This window comes from Erpetoichthys calabaricus, chromosome 8 (genome assembly GCF_900747795.2).
Source record: "Erpetoichthys calabaricus chromosome 8, fErpCal1.3, whole genome shotgun sequence".
Taxonomy (NCBI): domain Eukaryota; kingdom Metazoa; phylum Chordata; class Cladistia; order Polypteriformes; family Polypteridae; genus Erpetoichthys; species Erpetoichthys calabaricus.
In genome coordinates this window covers 19,562,486-19,582,358 of record NC_041401.2, presented here as the reverse complement: position 1 = coordinate 19,582,358, position 19,873 = coordinate 19,562,486, and the positions used below count along the sequence as shown (strand labels likewise).

General features: G+C 38.5%; 1 protein-coding gene across 3 annotated transcripts in view; it reads right to left on the bottom strand.

Moving 5' to 3' along the window:
• The window catches only part of mettl8 (methyltransferase 8, methylcytidine), a 144,166-nt gene that overhangs the window by 97,986 nt on the left and 26,307 nt on the right, over positions 1 to 19,873 (bottom strand). For all 3 annotated transcript variants that reach the window (XM_028806308.2, XM_028806307.1, XM_051930677.1), the window contains 2 exons: positions 18,779 to 19,155; positions 16,454 to 16,509 (listed from right to left, as the gene is read on the bottom strand). In XM_028806308.2, the coding sequence (XP_028662141.1) occupies positions 16,454 to 16,509; positions 18,779 to 19,155 (433 nt within the window). The remainder of the gene's footprint in view (positions 1 to 16,453; positions 16,510 to 18,778; positions 19,156 to 19,873) is intronic.

Sequence of the window (19,873 nt, the reverse complement as noted above, 5' to 3'; positions counted from 1 at the left end):
GCACTCAGAACATGTTAAATCAAATGATAAGTCTTCTTTTTGTCCCACTTTTGACACTAATGTGCCAATACAGATCCTTTCCATTAGATCTTTTTGACAAGTCTCTTTTAAGTGGCTTATTATCTAAGGTCTGCTTGCCATTGCAGCACTAGTTAGAATTCTGTTTGTGACTTTGCAGGCCTGCCGTTTTTATATGCTCCCCTGCTTTGGGCCCTGAAACTGCTCATATTCATGATGGAATGCCAGCTCATGCTACGGGCGACTGACTCATCCCTGGCTGATGCAACTTGTCAGTACCGTTACAGGGAGTGCGGATGGCCAGTTAGCCAAAGTCAGTAAAATCGTGGACTGTGGACACCTCCAGCATTTTATTTTCTACTATGATGTTATTAATTAAAGTTTTCTTTTACTTTTTCGATACCAACTGTCACATTTTCTGTTAGCCTGATTACTCTTATATTTTAAATATGCCTCCACTTCTTAGACTGCTTCCTAAATTCCTTCATTTAAAGTGAAGCATGGGTTGCTTTTTTATTATTCTATTACTAAAAGTTTACATTAGTATGTAACCCATGTTAATTTTGCCACATTGTCTGTTTTTCTGTTGATGCTTTATGTCTGTAAATCTGTAGCTTTACTTTTTCGAGTATTATAAAAGAATAAACTGAATTAAACTAAACTGAACTGAAAGTTTACAGGGCACAAGATATACTTGTTCCATAGCATAGCACAAATTATTGTTAATGCTACAAAAAAAATTAAATAAGAAGATAAAATATATTTTGGAGAAAAAAAACTAATCTATGGGAGACTCGGTTACTAATTGAAATTTAAAAATCACTCTGATAAGTTTAAATAGATTTAATTATAGTGTACTAGCCACCCAACTGGAATAATTACCACTAAACTAACAAGAATGGATGCAATTAATGAGGGGTTTATATTATCATATTATGAAAGGTTACATAAGTACAGACAAAGACATACAAGATAAACACGCTTCTGTCCCTTGTGGGGCCTCCTTCACCAGTGCACTGATCCGCCTCTAACTGTGTTAGGTCAATTTCTCACAGACATTTTTCTCTCTCTCTCACCTATCATGTTCCTCCCCCACATCTCTCAGCTACTCTTTCTAATGCCAGCATCCCATTAAGCTACGAGTTCCTGCTGAAACGGCAGCCCTGCTTTCCTTCTTAATAAAAAGAACATTGTAGAGAGTAAAATATGTATTGTACGTCAATTTGCAGCTATGTTATGTTTATATGAGGCCTTTATTACGGTATATGTTAATCTTTCACTTGCAGACTGGAACATTTCACTTATATTTTAATCAAAACAGAATGGCACATTAGTGCAGAGGTTAGAGCTGCTGTTTCATGGATGACTGTCGCTTTTCCATGTCTACATGGGTATCTTTCCACATCCCGACAGATGTGCCTGGTAGGTTAATTGGCCCTTGTGTCAGTGAGCCCTGTAAATTAACTGATGTCCAGACCAGGATTAGACTTGAATACAATTTTTATATTTGTCCCCATGGGGAAATTTGGCTTTTTACAGAAGCTCTTTAATTAAATAAACACATAAATAAATAAATATATACACACACCAGAATAATAAAAAAATAAAAAGAAGTAAAGAAAGAAAATGGGCTATTTTCAGCCTTAGGGCTAGTATGACTAAAAAATCTCTGGCTCCACCAATAACCCAATATTGGATTAAGTGAGAATGAGAGTGTTAGGTTAATAAAAATAATCAACACTTTTATAGTAAACTTGTTGATTACCCAGTGGCTTCGCTCACTGACTGCAAGTGAAAAAAATAAAATGTAGTCTATAAGTTATTAAATAGTAAAACATTAACATTTAAGAAGTAAAGATACATTGAGCACTACTGGAGTGTTTTCGGGTAAACTACATTTTAAAGGCGCTATAACACAACAGGTAAGCAGTAGATCCCTTGTGAAAGGCGCTACACGACCGCTGTGGTATAGAAATTACATTTTCTATGTGATCGTCCAAATTTTTGTCTGACAACCTTGCACTACATGCCTGTGATTTACAACCTTCAATGTTGTGGGGTTTTAGTGACCCGAACTTACCTTAAGGGACAGTAAGTAGTTGTGCAGGGCAATTTACAAACAGAGTCCTGCTTCGATGGCGCCAATTACGCTCATTCTTAAAGATTTCCACTCTCCCAGGACCCGACGGGGGACTTGAAGTGTCACAAACAGTGCGAGAAGAGAGGACACTGCCCGAAATTGCAAAGCTCTCGACTTGGTGGAGCAGCCCGACGTTCCGCGCCTCCCAGTGTCCACTTTGTTCTCACGACCCCTCGCAGCTGAAGGAGGTCTCGTCTTCACATTGTTTACAGCTCGGCGCAGTTAAAAAGTAGAAAGACGCAAAGCTGTTTTCCTCATCTCTTCTACTATCAAGTACTGCCAACTAAAAAAAAAATTACAGTGTGGCAGTTTCAGCGACAGTCACATGGACGAATAAATAAAACTTCTCTGTCAGAACGCGCCTGGCTAGTTCCTGTATTATAATATGTTCTGTGGTCATAGGTAATTTCCATATCAGTGGTCATACGTAATTTCCGTTTTATGCGTAATTTCCATATCACGTGGTCATACGTAATTTCCGTTTCAAACGCGAAAAGAATTTTATATATATAGATGTTTTTGTCAGCATCAGCATCACCTGCACGCATATACTGTATATATGACACAGTTTAATTGCCACTGAGTTTCAATGAGACAAATATACTTTTTTGCTACACTACCAGTCAAAAGTCTGGACACACTCAAAAATTTTTCTGTTTTTTATAGACACTGATATCCTTTGGTTTATCAAGGTACCATTTAAATTGATGCAAAATATAACCAAGACATTACTAGTGTTTCTAATGTATATTATTGCTTGAAATGGCTGATTTTTAATTTGTTATTCACCTATGACTGCAAAGCCCCATTTTCAACAGCATTTCCTTCCCTTCCTTATGGTCAACTCCCTTAGCTCATCCTTACTCACTCACTCACTCATCAACCAAAACAATATTTCTTGTTTAGCATAAAAAAAACTTGGCAAGATTGCACATCTAGGTCAGTAGGTATTGACGAAGAAAGGGAATTTCAGTTTATTAATATTTAGGGGTAACAATCCCCCAAACAATAGAAAAACTAAAGACCCTAAAATCTGATAAATTATTTAACTTCTTTGACTCAAATATGATGACGTTATAGAAAAAAGAAAATTGAGAGTGGTCTCCCCAAGACTTTCTCGTATACTCAGATATGGGGATGGATATTTGAGGAGTAAACCATAAGACAATGATTATCTATATTACTAAACAAAGGTTGTATATACGCACGGATGCCAGACGCCAGACGCACCGAAGCGCATGCGCACTGTGCCTCAGTGCCCCAGAGTCAAACCCAGCGGCTTCCCAGACTCAGTAGGTGGCGCCCAAACAACACAACACAACCTGTAAACTAAACTTCAGGTCACAATACAACCGCCGCCCGAACACGCACACCACCGCATATACAACCTTCATTTAGTAATGTTTACGAAGGTTGTATATATGCACAGATGCCAGACGCAACCCGTCCCAAAAGTGCACGTGCACTCGCAAAGCACCTCGGCGCCCCAGAGTCAAACCCAGCAGATTCCCAGAGTTAGTAAGTGGCGCCCAAACAACACAACACAACCTGTAAACTAAACTTGAGGTAAAGCGTGCACGCCAACAACTTGCCATGGTGACATATTTAAACATAGACATAGTATAACGACGCCTAATGACCAGCAGAATCATACGTCAACATCGCCGCCATATTGTGAGTGGCACTGCTGTGGAGTGAAGTAATGAATAATGTCCTGCTTGGGATTGTACAAACCGCTGTACGCTCCAAACCAGATCCCGGGGGGATTTCATTTCATAGGTAAGGCTGAACAATTGTTTTGGTTATATTTCGTCATTAGAAAATCCCGTTTTATAATCTTTACTTTAGCTAAGCCAGGCTAAGCTAGCAAAGCTATGCATTTATGTGCTCAAGTGAGCCTCCAAACAACGTTTTGGCTAAACGTATTTAGTCACTAACTATGTAGATTGTTGTTAGCTGTTAACATTTCTCAAACTTGATGATGTGTTTTCTCAAGGAGCACATTGAGGAAACACAGTTTGAAATTGACAACCATCATTTTATGCTCATATCTTTAGTTGTGTCTGTCTTCCAAAAACTAAGGCTGCACCATATTGAAAGACTGAATACTCTCAAATTACAGGATCTGAGTGAGCGAGACGTAGTTTAAGTCTGTAGGAGATCAGTGAGGTTGTGGAGAGCTTTAAATGTTAAGAGCAGTATTTAGTATTGTATTCTGTAGTTAACAGGGAGCCAGTGAAGTTGAGAGAGAATAGGTGTAATATGTTCAGTGGATTTAGAACAGCAGGTTATTAACCTGGCAGCAGAATTTTGAAGAAGTTGTAAGCGATGGATGAGTTTTTGTGGCATGCCTGATAGAATAGCATTACAGTAATCTATTCGTGAGGTGACTCGGGCATTAACCAATACTTTAGTACTGTGTTGCGTAAGAACAGGACAAAGTCTGGAAATGTTTCGAAGACTGAAGAAGGCAGTCCCCGAAATGTTACTTATATGGGAGGAATTATTTAATAATAATAATTATAATTATTTAATAATTGCCATTATTAGTGTATAAATGGAAATAAATAATTGCATTTAAACGATTCACCAAAATCTGTTGTATGTAAACGATACTGTTTTAAACGTTATTGTTTTTTCATCAGAAAACCCAGCTTCCACATCTACCTGTATTAGTTTAAATGGCACTTTTGCCACTCGCAATAAGGCTGACACGTTGACGTATCAGGTCAACTGAGAAACACAGTGAATGCACCATCTATCTATATATGTCTATGTATTTAAACTTGAGGTTGCGGTGACTACTGACAGTGCCAGCAGTCAGCTACTCCACAGTGCCAGCGGTCAGTGTTCTCCACTCCACAGTACCAGCAGCTACTCCACTACACAGTGCCACCAGTTAGTGTGCTCTAATCCACTATGCCAGCACTCAGTGTGGCAGCTGTCAGTGTGGCTTATTTGAATCACATTAAGGTAATTCAGTGTTAAAACTAAGTTCAATTATGATTCCTAACAGCAAATGACTTCTAGCTAACAACATACCCATAGAAAAACAAAAACGAGACTGCATAGATAAAAACAATGAACGAAGGCGCCTACAACAAGCTTCTGAAACACCAGAACCAAAGGAGTCACGGCTCCAAAAAGAAACAGCTTTAGTACAAATATATTTATTTAATTAAATGAAAACTTTCCCAGGACGCTCCCACCCTCCATGATTTTTCATCCCTACAAAGAGTGGAGGGAACAGAAAGTAATTGCCATTCTTGGATTTGTGATTCTTTAGAGAATCGGGAGTTTACTGGTATTTTTATATTATGTACATTAAACAACCATCAACAACAAATCGAATCAAATTAATAATATATTGAACAATTATTATAAAAGTAAAGTTGAATAAATCAGACTCTGCAGCAGCATGAATAAAAAAGTACCACTTCCGGTGAGTGGAAATAGCTCAAAAGTTGATCGAAATCTATCTTTTGTACCTAATACTTGTATGCAAAATTTGGTTGACCTAAGTCAAAGTGTACTCAAGTCATTGTGTCTACATACACACACAAAGACAGACACATAGACATAATTCCAAAAATGGTATTTTTGGATTCAGGGAGGTGTGAAACGTTGAGATTTATCAAAATCTCAAAATGGCATTTTTGGACAATTACAATACTTTCCTTATATGAAAGTTAATCAGACTCAGGGAGGTCTAAAACGCTGGATTCATCAAAATCTTGACGTCGAAGATTTGGATGATTACAATACTTTCCCTATACTTTGTATATAAGAAAGTAAAAATTACCCAAACCGTGTTTTTTATTTGTCAATATCTGTTGGTAATAATGGTGTTGTGAGTGGGTCATTTTTAGGCATCTTCTCCTTCTTTCGGCTGGTCCCATTTGGGGGTCACCACAATGGATCATCTGTGTCTATCTATCCTTGTCTTTTACATCATTTTCTGCCTTTTTGTCTTCCCTCAACACATCCATAAACCTCCTCTTTGGCCTTACCGTCTTCCTCTTGCCTGGCGGTTCCGTCCTCAACATTCTTTTCTCGCTGTACCCCTCATCTAATCTTCTGCATGTGCCCAAGTCATCCCAATCTAACCTCTGTCACTTTGCCACCAAACTGTCATACCTGTGTTGTCCCTCTAATATACTCCTTCCTAATCCTGTCTACCCTTGTTATTCCGGGCAAAAATCGTAGCATCTTCAATTCTGCCATTTCCAGCTCTGCCTCTTGTCTTTTCGTCAGTGCCACCATCTCCAAACCATACAACATAGCTGGTCTTATGCTGCTGAGTGCTAAGAACAAATCATACAGAGAAATGGGGCTGGTGCTTTATGCAAATGAAGATTGATGTGGAAGGACGAAAGTTTTCCAAAGCTCACAGAAGACGTGCTTAGAAAGTTGTGTCCTTGGGTACATGCAGTACTCACGATTCTGTTGGCTTCTTCTTACTCCTTGGGATGTGGTATGAAATACATAAAAAATTCAATGGGGATTGGGGTGGTATGGTGGTCTCCCTTGGACTGCCCATCTAGCTTTTATAAAGTACACAAAAGGTTTAGTGACGGGGGTGCTTTGTGGTAAAATGCATGCATTATTGCAGAGAATTGGAGTGTCCCCTTGGAGATCAGATTGCGATGTGTTGCTACGCTCCTCTTCACAAAGCAGGTATAGTGACGTTCCAGTACAATATACCAGCACACTTCAAGCCTTGAGTATAACACAAGCCAACAGTAAGTGCATGCCTTGGTCATTTTAAATGTGTGTACGCCTCAGTGACACATCATAGAAGACTTAGGCACACTACATAGTCCATCATGTTATTTCTTTTTCACTCGTTCTTTTCGGTACAATGCCATGTTTTGCAGAGACTATCAACAAATGCCAAGGTCAGTCACTAAGAAAGCACAAATTGATCTACAGCAGGAATATTTTATTTAGGGCCAATTGTATCTAGCATATTCCAGTAAGATGTTAAGCTGAACTGAACAACATCAGCTACTGGTAAAAAATAAATAAATAAATAACAAATGATGTATACAGAAAATGACTCAGTTCGATACAAAGTACTTCTTATAAATCTGATTAACCAATAAACGGATGCCCATTGTTTTATGAAATTTCCAGGGACAAAACCAGGTTACACAGCTAATATTACATAAAAGCACTCTGTATGCTTCCTAATCACTGTGGTGAAGAATGTAAGGGGTCCATGGCAATGTTTTTTTGTCTTGTTAAAAAAACAGTGCAGCACCCCTAGGGTGTTTAATAGGGAACTTGGATGATCTCATATTTACATGCAAAAAGCAATCAGTTCAGCCAGTTTCCTCACTGACATTCCGCAAGTCATTAATTCAAGCACCCACAATCACAAATATAAAGACAGCCTGAGCACAATAGAAGGGAGATCAACTTGAGAAAGAGCAGAAAAAGAAATTGAGGAAGTAAGAATAATGCAAGGAGAGAAAACAGCCAGTGGGAAGCCAGAGCAGTAAGAAGGCTGAGGGAAGAAGTTGAGGAAGCCCCATGTGAGGAGCTGAGGGAAAGATGCTCCTGGGGTAAACCGGATTGCTCAGGCCACGCTGTGGAGAGAAGGAGTGATCGAGTGACTCCCAGAGATGCCGCAGATGCTGAAGCAAGGGGAAGACAAAGTTGGGCTCAGCATGTCCCGGTGGTTGCTGAGGGATGGTGACCTGGACGAATGTTGAGCAGGTCTTTAAGGGATCTTGTGGATGCCAAGGCATAGGGAAGACAGAAACGGGATGTGGATGGTGACTGGGACAAGAGTAGAGGAAACTGCTTTTGCCAAGTCATGACCCCAGTGAGCATGCCTGGAAGATGGGTGAGCATGGCGAGACAAGCGTGAGAGAGAGAGAGACTGATTTTATGGAATATTCGTTAGATTATTTATTGATCTGAAGTTCCTCACTTGAGCATTATGTTTTATTTATTTTTTGAAAAGATGTCAGCACTGCGCTATTTATTCTTTTGGAAACTGTTTAAATAAAAGCACTGAATACTGTTGTTGTTGTTTGAGTCCTCATTGAACTAGTGCATCTTGCTACATGACTATCAATGTCCCGGGTTCAAGAGAAGTATGCCAGCCGCAGGCAACCCAGGCATCACATTCTCAGTATTTTTTCCAATATTATATATGAAGAGATGCACAGTTATTGGGTACATCCATTTTGATTTCAGGAAGAATTGCCTAATGGCTTAGCAGCCAAAGCCATTGAGAGTGATTAACTACCATCTCTGAAATCCTCCAAAGAATATGTGTGCTTAATTGCTGGGACTGCAACTAGAGTTGTGTTCTGTCTGGTGTTTATTCTTACCTTACATCTGTAGCTGGCAACATAACCTTCATCTTCCCTAGATTGGATAAATGCATTCTGAACACACTGAAAGCATGTTTGCAAAATAATCCAGAACACAATTTGGCAATTTATAGTACATAAGAGACACAACATGAAACTAATTAATTCTTGACAGAGCCTTATTCTAATAAAGGATTGCGCAAGGCTGGAATCTATCACAGGAACACAAATCCAATCCTAGACTGAGCACAAGTCTACCACAGGGCACAATCTCATATACACTTAGACTTACACACAGTGTATAAATTTAGTTATATATCAAATCTAACCTGCATGACTTTTAGCATGTGGGACCCACAAACAAACAATGCAGATCTGATAAAAACACACAACAACAGCACTGAGCTGGGATCTGAACCTAGAATTTTGAAGGTAAGAAAAAGCAGTGCTAACTATGATGCCATGGTGGTGGCAGACTATAAACCTAAAATTCCTTAAATGTCATTTTCTTTGAATATGAGGTTTATGGCTATCCATTGTATTAATATAATAAAGTAATGAAAGTGTAAACAAATAATATTAATTGAAAAACTATCAAGTCTCAGAACAGCTTGACAAAATTAGAGTACTTTTCTTAAGATCTCTACATTGCCTAAGGGTGTATTCAGGCGGTTTTATTGCCAGATTTGTGCCTTTGTCCCCAGAAGCTGAAATCTAAGGGACCACCCTGGTGTCATCCCTTAAACTGGCTCTCTCCAATGTGAATCTCTGCAAGTCTCAGCAGCTGTAGAGCCACATTTATATTTAAATGATGAGGATATCTGAATGGCAAACTAAAGCCTGGATATAAACTCTCATGAAGCTGAATGAAGTCTCCCCATTGTACGCGGAGTACATTTAAATGCAAATGAAAAACACAGAGCAGTAAGATTTAATGTCAGGGAATCTACTGTTGAGATAAAGTCCAAAAGGGTAAGGCTTATTCTGAAAGTGGGCATTTAGATATTAGATTGAAAATAACTGTATGGTTAAATCAAATGTCTGCCCACTGGGGAGTGAATCTATGAAAAAAAAAATAGATAAAAATAGATAAATTACTAAAATAGATAAAACAGATAAAAATAGATGAATTGCATGTAGCAAGAGGTATCTGACTGAAACTAGCGGTTAATTAAAGGTGGTCTAGAAGTATAAAACGCAGTTAATATTACCATAAAATAAATTCATGCTGTTTCCCGTAAGGAAAAAAATATGTCTTTGAGATGCAGCTTTCCCAATTCAAAACATGGACCTCATTTAAAAATGTAGATTTCTGGCAGCTAAATCAGTCTACAAAAACCACAGAGCCTTCAGTGTATTCATTGACATCGGCGTGTGGAGCTCGCGATGCTTCAGCTAAAGGTTCACTTCTGCTTCAGCCATATGCAATTGCAATCATTATGCCCTTTATAATGTGGTGCTAAATTGAAAACAGTGCACGTTCATCACACCTTTAATAATAAATAATGTCTGCAGTCATAGTTTACATGTACCCGTATCTAATTAGTAAATGTAGTAATTTCAGGTTCCCTAAAGAGCAAAGATATTTCATAAGGTAAGCAAACAATAATAATAAATATTAGGTAAAGCAAATGATAGTGAATCAGGCATTGCCACAGAGGAAGGGAGATTGTCAAGTATCAGGGTGTTAGTATGCATAGATTCACATTATGTAATGTCTGGTTTTAAAAAGTGTTGAATTGGTACTCAGATTTTGACTTTGGTATCAATACCAGCTTTTGAACTTCAGTACTGGCACCAAAACTACCCTAAAGCAAATTACAGATAACTCACAACCCCGTCTTACTCCAGCCTCCTGGTGCACCGCACTTTTGCTCAACGCTACACGCACCACTTCCCTCTTGATAGCTGTGAAGTTCCAATTGCGTCAGACCTATAAGTTCCTCTGTGAAGTCCAGATAACGTGGAAGTGACAACCATGAAGTCCAGTTCACAATGAAGCAATAATCTGGGTCCCACGTGAAGTCCAGAAGATGGTATCGAAGTATGTACTTTTGTTTTGTGAAGTCTATGAAACGGATAATTACGATAGCAATTGTTGAGGATGGAGAGGTGTGGAATTGGGAGGAAAGCTGATATTTACTTCCAGTACTGAAAATCCTGAAATGCTGGTACCATACCGTTTAAAATAAATTTTTTTCTTAGAACTTTTCCGGTACTGACATACCATACAACCTCAGTTTTGTCAGAAAATAATGTTACGTCTGCGACGTCATCACAGCACCAGTTTGTTGGTGTTGTTTCTGAAAGAAGCCACCATTCCACTCACTGTGGCCATGTTGTTTATCGTAATCAGGTGGTGCTGGGATTGCTATGTGTGATGCTGTCATTCACATGGTGTTTAAAATGGTGGTGCCACAACTTTTTGAATTACAAACTCCTAAAAATGTATTTAAATTCCAACAATATAGTTAGAGAAAGGCAATTGCACATTACTTTGGTTGATTTGAAGGTGGCCTTCAATTAAGTAGATCGTGAGGCACTCTGGAAAGCTCTGTGCCAATACCACATACTCCAGCTGTATTGGTATGACTTTACACAGAATTCTGAAGAAATCTCCGGTACCATCTGAAACACATCAAGTATATCATCGCCTTTCACCGAAACGCAGTTTTTAGCCACATTGCACGCCTGGACACTGCAATTCCAGCCCATTGTACTACTGCAGTTGCTGTCACCTAGAAAACTGAATGGAGCCCGTCCTTAGGCTGGAAAAGACCTACAGGTCACCCCTGTCAGAAATGGAGCTGGAAAACTGGTGACAAGACACTATTCAGCTTACTTCGGTGTTAGAACTCTGCCATCAATTGCAGTCAAACACTATGGACTTCTGTTGTCTGGACGTGACAATGATGATAAATGACGATTGGCATTCATTCAATATTTCAGTACTTTGACTTATTGTCTGTTCTGGACTACATTTTTGGTTAGCTCTAGGGATTCTCCGATCGATTCTCCTCCAATTGGAATTGGCTGATTTTCACTAAATAAAGACTTGATCAGTGATTGGTAAAAAACGTCCGATCACCAAAACTGATATTTTCAGCCCCTGCTTTTCTAAGCTTTACAATAATTTAGTTGCAGCACTCCTTTACATAAGGTAATATGGTAGACGGTAGTTGAGGCAGTGCAAGTCGTTTTTTATTTTCTTTTGCAGCAAACGTCCTGCAGTGTAAATAAACAGCAGCAAGTGGAGGCTTGTTTAATCAGTTAACGAAACAAAAGAAATCAGAGAAGTCGTCCTGTGCAATTAGACAAATGGCAAGAAAAGCTTGGCTTTGGACAACAGGCTTGTTCAATATGCAGATGCTTACGCTTTAAATTGGAAAAAGAAAAAACAAAGATGAACCTGAAATTACTGCTTAGTAAACAATAAGCTGTTTTTTTTTTTAAGATTTGTACTGTGTTTATTATTTGTAACAATAGGCTTTTTTTAAAAGATGTGTACTGTTTATTACTTGTTGCTTTGTGTCATACAGCATAAGTTTTGGTAAGAAACAAGTACTACATAATTAAAATGGTAATCCATATTTTATAATTACATCTCAAGAATTATGAATGTCTATTTGATACACTGAAGAAAAAAACACACCTGTATAAATACAGTACATTATTATTTTAACAGCAAAAACTGTAGTGCAATTAACAATTTAAAATGATTAATACCTATATGTGCATGTATATTTATATTTAAGTAAGGTTTTAATTGCCAATATCAATTAACTAATTATGTGAGAATATATATAAATCCAAACCTACATGGCCCTGTGTGAAAAAGTAATTGCCCCCTGAACCTAATAACTGGTTGGGCCACCCTTAGCAGCAATAACTGCAATCAAGCGTTTGCGATAACTTGCAATGAGTCTTTTACAGCGCTCTGGAGGAATTTTGGCCCACTCATCTTTGCAAAATTGTTGTAATTCAGCTTTATTTGAGGGTTTTTCTAGCATGAACCGCCTTTTTAAGGTCATGTCATAGCATCTCAATTGGATTCAGGTCAGGACTTTGACTAGGCCACTCCAAAGTCTTCATTTTGTTTTTCTTCAACCATTCAGAGGTGGATTTGCTGGTGTGTTTTGGGTCATTGTCCTGTTGCAGCACCCAAGATCGCTTCAGCTTGAGTTGACGAACAGATGGCCGGACATTCTCCTTCAGGATTTTTTGGTAGACAGTAGAATTCATGGTTCCATCTATCACAGCAAGCCTTCCAGGTCCTGAAGCAGCAAAACAACCCCAGACCATCACACTACCACCACCATATTTTACTGTTGGTATGATGTTCTTTTTCTGAAATGCTGTGTTCCTTTTACGCCAGATGTAACGGGACATATGCCTTCCAAAAAGTTCAACTTTTGTCTCATCAGTCCACAAGGTATTTTCCCAAAAGTCTTGGCAATCATTGAGATGTTTCTTAGCAAAATTGAGACGAGCCCTAATGTTCTTTTTGCTTAACAGTGGTTTGCGTCTTGGAAATCTGCCATGCAGGCCGTTTTTGCCCAGTCTCTTTCTTATGGTGGAGTCGTGAACACTGACCTTAATTGAGGCAAGTGAGGCCTGCAGTTCTTTAGACGTTGTCCTGGGGTCTTTTGTGACCTCTCGGATGAGTCGTCTCTGCGCTCTTGGGGTAATTTTGGTCGGCCGGCCACTCCTGGGAAGGTTCACCACTGTTCCATGTTTTTGCCATTTGTGGATAATGGCTCTCACTGTGGTTCGCTGGAGTCCCAAAGCTTTAGAAATGGCTTTATAACCTTTACCAGACTGATAGATCTCAATTACTTCTGTTCTCATTTGTTCCTGAATTTCTTTGGATCTTGGCATGATGTCTAGCTTTTGAGGTGCTTTTGGTCTACTTCTCTGTGTCAGGCAGCTCCTATTTAAGTGATTTCTTGATTGAAACAGGTGTGGCAGTAATCAGGCCTAGGGGTGGCTACGGAAATTGAACTCAGGTGTGATACACCACAGTTAGGTTATTTTTTAACAAGGGGGCAATTACTTTTTCACACAGGGCCATGTAGGTTTGGATTTTTTTTCTCCCTAAATAATAAACACCATCATTTAAAAACTGCATTTTGTGTTTACTTGTGTTATATTTGACTAATGGTTAAATGTGTTTGATGATCAGAAACATTTTGTGTGACAAACATGCAAAAGAATAAGAAATCAGGAAGGGGGCAAATAGTTTTTCACACCACTGTATTTTTTTTTTTGTTAGAGAAATTGTGGAAACTATTTTTTTTATTTAAGCATTGTTTCAGATAGGTACATTACAGAAAAATGAAAATATTTTCCTTTATGCCATATGTATTATGGATAAATATTTTTGCACATATTTTATTAGTTAAAGTAAGTATTTTGTGGAAATTTTATTTATTTTATTATTTTATAGTCACTGAACAATAAGCCTACAGAATTTCATTTTGTTAATAAAAAACGAACAGTTAACACCTGTGGTCTATATTTTAGGTATAAAATTCCACTTTAATATTGGACATAAGGCTTCTAAGCATCTGGTCATGCAGGAGCTTAGTGTAAAGAGTTTTTTAAAGGGACAAAGGAAATAAAATCGGAATCGGCTGATCAAGTAACATGAAAATCTGTGATCGGTTTTGACATTAAAAAACCTGATCAAAGCATCTCTAGTTAACTTGTTAATGATTTTCATCTCCTGCTCAGTTTTATTTTTCCTTCACCCTCCTGCTGAAATACAACAAATTGTAAACCTCAGATTTGCTGGATCAGAACTCAGCTGTGACTTGCTTATGAAAATGAGGACGTCACTACCGGCTGAAGCTCCTGGCATTAACAGTTTGATTTCTGTTTAACTTCATTTGTGTGATTGTGTGAATTTTGTAAAATTTAGTACTTTATTGTTATCATATTACAGCTGCAATATGTGTAGGTGTTATAACTGTATACTCAGGGAAGAGCAGTATAAAAGAATACATTGAAATGGATCAAATAAAAAAGCTGTATTGGCTCAAGGCTCTTTGGCTGATTAGGTGTCAGAATATGATTCCAGAGCGGAAGAAATGTGGCCTCTTGGTCTTCTAGTTGAGGCAGCTCAAAGGTTGCCTATGAGAATTGGCCATTTAAGAAAAATCATGGGTGCAGTGATCCATTCAGTGGGTCTTGGAGCTTAGGGGGTGATTTGAAGCAAGGGCTTGCAAGCAGGTGAAAGAAATGTAATATTTACAGAGAGCAAGAACAACACTCTGGAAGTCAAACAAAATTGAATACTTATTGTGGCACTGGGGTAGTGGGTGACTGGGTGAGCCATTTATGTCTCTTTAACTCAACTTTTTGGGTAGTTTGTGTGTCCAAGTTGGACACATGGAGAACATTCTACATATTCACAGAAGACAACCCAAAGGGAAAAAGAAAGTAAGTTCCAAGCATTGTGAGGTGGTAGAATTAGGTTATGTGACAGCCACCAATAGAGAGGTTTGAAGAAATGGTCAGCTATAATAATTCTTAGGCTAGGTTTTAACAACCACTAGATGTAGGCAGTTCAGTACAGATATTTTTATTTTATTGCTTCGTTACTATGTGTTTTGTGCTTTTATCCTTAGTTGTGATTGATCTGTATAGCTTCTCATTTGATGGTGTCTATCTGGGTTGCTTTTAGAATTGCCTTTTGATATATATACCTTCCTTGATTTTTTTTCTTACTTTTTGATTGTTAATAAATATTCAAGTATACAGGAAAGTCATTTCAGTCATTGTGAGTCAGGGGGTTTATACAGTTCCCTTTTGATATTTACCAGCTTGGTTCCTTTTTAATGTGAAGGCCAGAGAGCCTGATTCTTGAGTTTGGTGACTTGGACAGAAGGAAACAATTAACCCTGTAAAGTGCCTAGTGATGGTCCAAGCTGTTAGAAATGGCCTAAAAATCTTCAGAACTTTATAAAAAAAATCATTTTTTCCATATTATCGTAGTTAGTATTTGCTAATGTTACTTATGCTTCTTAAAGCAAGAGAAAATGAATCTCTACAGACCTATTTTCCTTCTAAATACCAATGTCAGGATTATATCTTTATTCTTTAGTGATTTTCTTTTTATGTGAATTTTGTAAACTTACCCCATCCCTTCTGTTTTGGACTTTGAGGATATTCATCCCAAGTGATTTCCTAAACTGTAAGTTTACGTCTTGCTCCTGTATAGCTTCTAACATTATTGGGGCAAACCTTCAACAGCTTCATAACATTACTCAACCAAATGTCTAAGGAGTGCTGAATCCATCATCTCTGATGACAGCATCCCAGCTCATACCCTGTTTTCACTTCTGCCTTCTGGAAAATTCTATCAGATCCTCACCACTCATGCCACCTGCTTCAGGGACAACTTTTTCCACAGACCCTAAGGTCACTGAACTCTTGGTAAGTTAATAGTACCTGCTGGTTTGTGTCTAATTGTACTGTACATTACATGTGTACTTTTTATGTAGTCTTATTTACTGTATTTATCTTCTGTTCCTCTATTCACTGTATTTATTTATACATCACCATCTTATTGTCTTGTGGCATATTATTGTATGTACATACTTCCTCCCTACAATTATGGCACAAAGACTGCACCGTGCTCTTGCAAAGTATGTGACAATACAGATCTCTAATCTAATCTTGTTGTTCTGGATGTTACTTTAACAAATACCACCTACATAAAGATTGTTGCAGTACACGTTTACCCCCCTTCATGGCAACAAATAAACCAATCTGAATCTGGATCCGAACTAAACCAATGTACTATATCTTAAAATATTTATAATACTTGAACAGTTTATTTACAATAAATACAGTAGAGTACAGTAAATAACTGACCATTTTCTTCTAGAACTCAGTTTCTTTCAAAAACATAAAACTCAGCAGCAATACTATGCAAAAATCTGGACAAAGCTTAACTTATACTTACTGGTCCTTTAGTGCATGTAAAATAGGGAAAACACTATTTCCTGCACCACATCCAACCTAAGGCAAAAAAAAAAATTATAATAAGATAAAATTATTACTTATAGCCATATTTTAGCTGTAGTTAAGATATATATATTAGACCTCACAAAACCCCACAATATAGTCATTCAGCTATTTAACACTAAAATCCCTGAGTCCTACGAAAATAGTCGTAAGGCCAGGCCACCTTTAATTCCTTCGCACCTCTTATCAGCATCTTTGTTTTGCAAATTTGTCAGTCAGCACAAGCAGCCTGCTAGCCTATCACCCTGCACCGATGTAGCTGAAGTTCTTCCAGCTCAAGTCTCTTTATCTGGGAGTGAATCACCTGGAGTTGTATAGGGTAAATAATATATCATTATTTGGAATACATACATTTCATGTGTGTTCCGTGTCTACAATGATCTGGGTAAATGCTGGATGACAGGAAATGTGAGGCAAGAAATGCTTATATCCCTTTAGTGATATCTTTTACAAGTAGAATAACTTTACACCGGCTGTTACAGATTCAAATCAAATGTTTGTTTTTATTATGTAATAGTAATAACAATAACAGCTCACTACTCAAAATGGTAAATGCGGGGAAGACCTGGGATCGAACCTGCAACCTCTTGATTTAGAAGCAGCCATTCTTACCTCTATTGACAGCAACACGAAAATTGAATAATTTCTTTTTCTTTGGTTATATTCTTGAATAAAGACGCACTTGTTTTGTTATGCCTTTTGTGAAAGTATTTGATATTTGAACTTCGGTCTTCACACATTATACATTTCACATCAACATTTTATCAATTTTATCAACATGAAAAAAAATTTCTGTTTTAGTTATGTGTTCAAAATTTCTTGCCACACATTTCCTGTCATCCTACGTTTACCCAGATAGTTGTTGACACAGATCACACATGAAATGTATGTATTCCAAATAACAATATATTATTTACCCTATGCAATTCTAGGCTCCTCAGATCCAGATAAACAGCCTTGAGCTGAGAGAATTTCTGCTGCGTCAGTGGGGAATGGGATAGCAGGCTGCTTGGTGTCTGTGCTTATTGACATATTTGCAAAACAAAGAGCTGATGAAGACGTGCAAAGGAATTTAAGGTGGCCCGGCATTCATGCAGTAAGAGAGAGAGAGAGCGAGAGGGGGGTTAGGAGCATGCGCTGATACAGCACATTGCTGTACCCACCACATGACCAGCCCAGATTAGGACCCAAATGCAGCCATGCAATGGGTGACACCTCACCAGCACACTAGTTCAGATGGAATGGAACAGTGTGAGGATTTTTTTTATGGTGGCTGGAGTGCTAATTCTGCCACCAACCCCCAGGTTTTCCCTGCAGGTTGGAGGGCCTACTTGCAGGGCTGGATGCAGATTAAAGTCATACCCAGGACAGAGCAATTTCAAGTTAAGGACCTTGCTCAAGGGCCAAATGAAGTAGAGTCACTTTTGGGGTTTACAGGATTTGAACCAGCAACTTTCCGGTTGCCAGTACAGATCCCTAGCCTCAGAGCCACCACTCCGCTCCAGTAAAATTACTTAATTTTGTACCATTTAAAAAATTTTGGTAGTTTTGTACTTTTTTTAGTACCAGTATACCATACAACACTACTGTAATCTCTATTAGCAGAGCTCAAAACATAAAATGGTACTAAATCATTATTATGCAAGCTCAAGGTCAATTTCCATGGGAATCAAAAGCTGCAGAGTGGTATACAAAAAATTCAAGGATCCTTCTTCACTTTCTAATTATGTAAATGAATCTAAATACTCCTTTGTCTTTCAGCTATCTCAGAATACAGTACACTTCTGTTCAGCATGACCAGACTTTCAGGTTTAGGCCTTTGACTTGGAATCTGTCAGATGAAAAGTTTAAAGTACCTCCCTTATAGATGGTTTCTGAAACCCAAACCTTTACCACTTTGTAGTAGACATATTTGGGAAGTTTTAAGGGTTTGGTTTTATGTTTGCTATGGTGTCCGACAGACCTTTTGGCTTAAAATGACACTTTGAAAAAACAACTTCCAGCTGAAAAATAATGAACCATCTCTCATATTCTTTAAATTTAGAATACTTGAAAAAGACACAACTAACCACATCCTAAATTGCATGAAAAATGACTATGAACATTATATTATATTACTTAATCAAGCAAGAACAGTTGGCGTCAACTAAAAATATCTCATGAATAACTAAAAATTTCCCTACCTGAAAGGCCCTCATAAAGCAGCATAACAACATGTACAGACAAATAAATGGATATCTGTAAAATGTATAATATACGGTACCTCGAAAATCCTAAATGTTGCTTCACTACCAGGAAAGGCATTCATCTCTTCTTTGAACTCTGAGAACCTTCTGCTACTTTCACAAGAACAAACAGTTTCATTAATCACTGATGTGTGGTGCCCTTTGAGATTGTCACCTTGTGCAAAAAAATGAGATGAATCCTCAGACTGCCAGCTATCATTGTGACAAAGATTAGATTCCACAGAAGAAGTACTAATAGCATTGCATTCTCCATCTTCTCTGGTACACGTCTCTTTTTTATGAGACAGGATCTCGGGAAATTCACGAAACAGCCAGTTGCGATTTTTGAAAAACTTGCTTTCATGGGCAATATAGAAGTCATTCCAGTATTTACTTGCCTCTTCATCAAATGTATCTGTGAACAATAATTTAAAAGATCATAAACATCCTAAAACTATAAATTTGACAGATTAATCATTTAATATCTAGTTGTCCCCCAGGTCCCACTATGGTGGAGGCAGAACAAAACATGAATTTCCATAGCCATGAAAAACCTAGTGAGGAAGGTTCAAAAACAATGTTTACCTGAAAGGAATACTGTACATGTCAGGAATAATTGAGGCATGCTGATTGTCTGATAATTGTGGCAAGCAGCTGGGGGTGGTACTCAGCCGGGATGCCCAGAAGGACTGAAGGAGGGCTTACGCCTCCTCCAGACCACGAGGACCACAGGAACAGAGCTTAGAAGCTCAACCCTATAGGGGCCCGTGGTCACCACCAGGGGGCGCCCAGATGCCACACCCGGAAGTGCTGAGGGGAAGAAGTCCAGGGACACCCGGAGTACTTCAGGGTGCACAGCTGGTACTTCCGCCACACCAGGCAGTGCCAGCAGTCGCTCATTCGGAGGCACCTGGAGCACGTTCGGGTGGGTTTAAAAAGGGCCGCCTCCCTCCATTCGATGGATGGAGTCGGGTGGAAGAGGACGGAGCTCAGAGGAGAGGAGTGGAGGCGGACCTGAAGAGAGAAAAGGCACTGTGAGGCCTGGACTTTGGGGTGATTGGTGCTGAGGCACTGGGGTTGTGTGTGCTGTTTATTTGTGTTATAATGAATAAACGTGTGCTGGTTTTTGAACC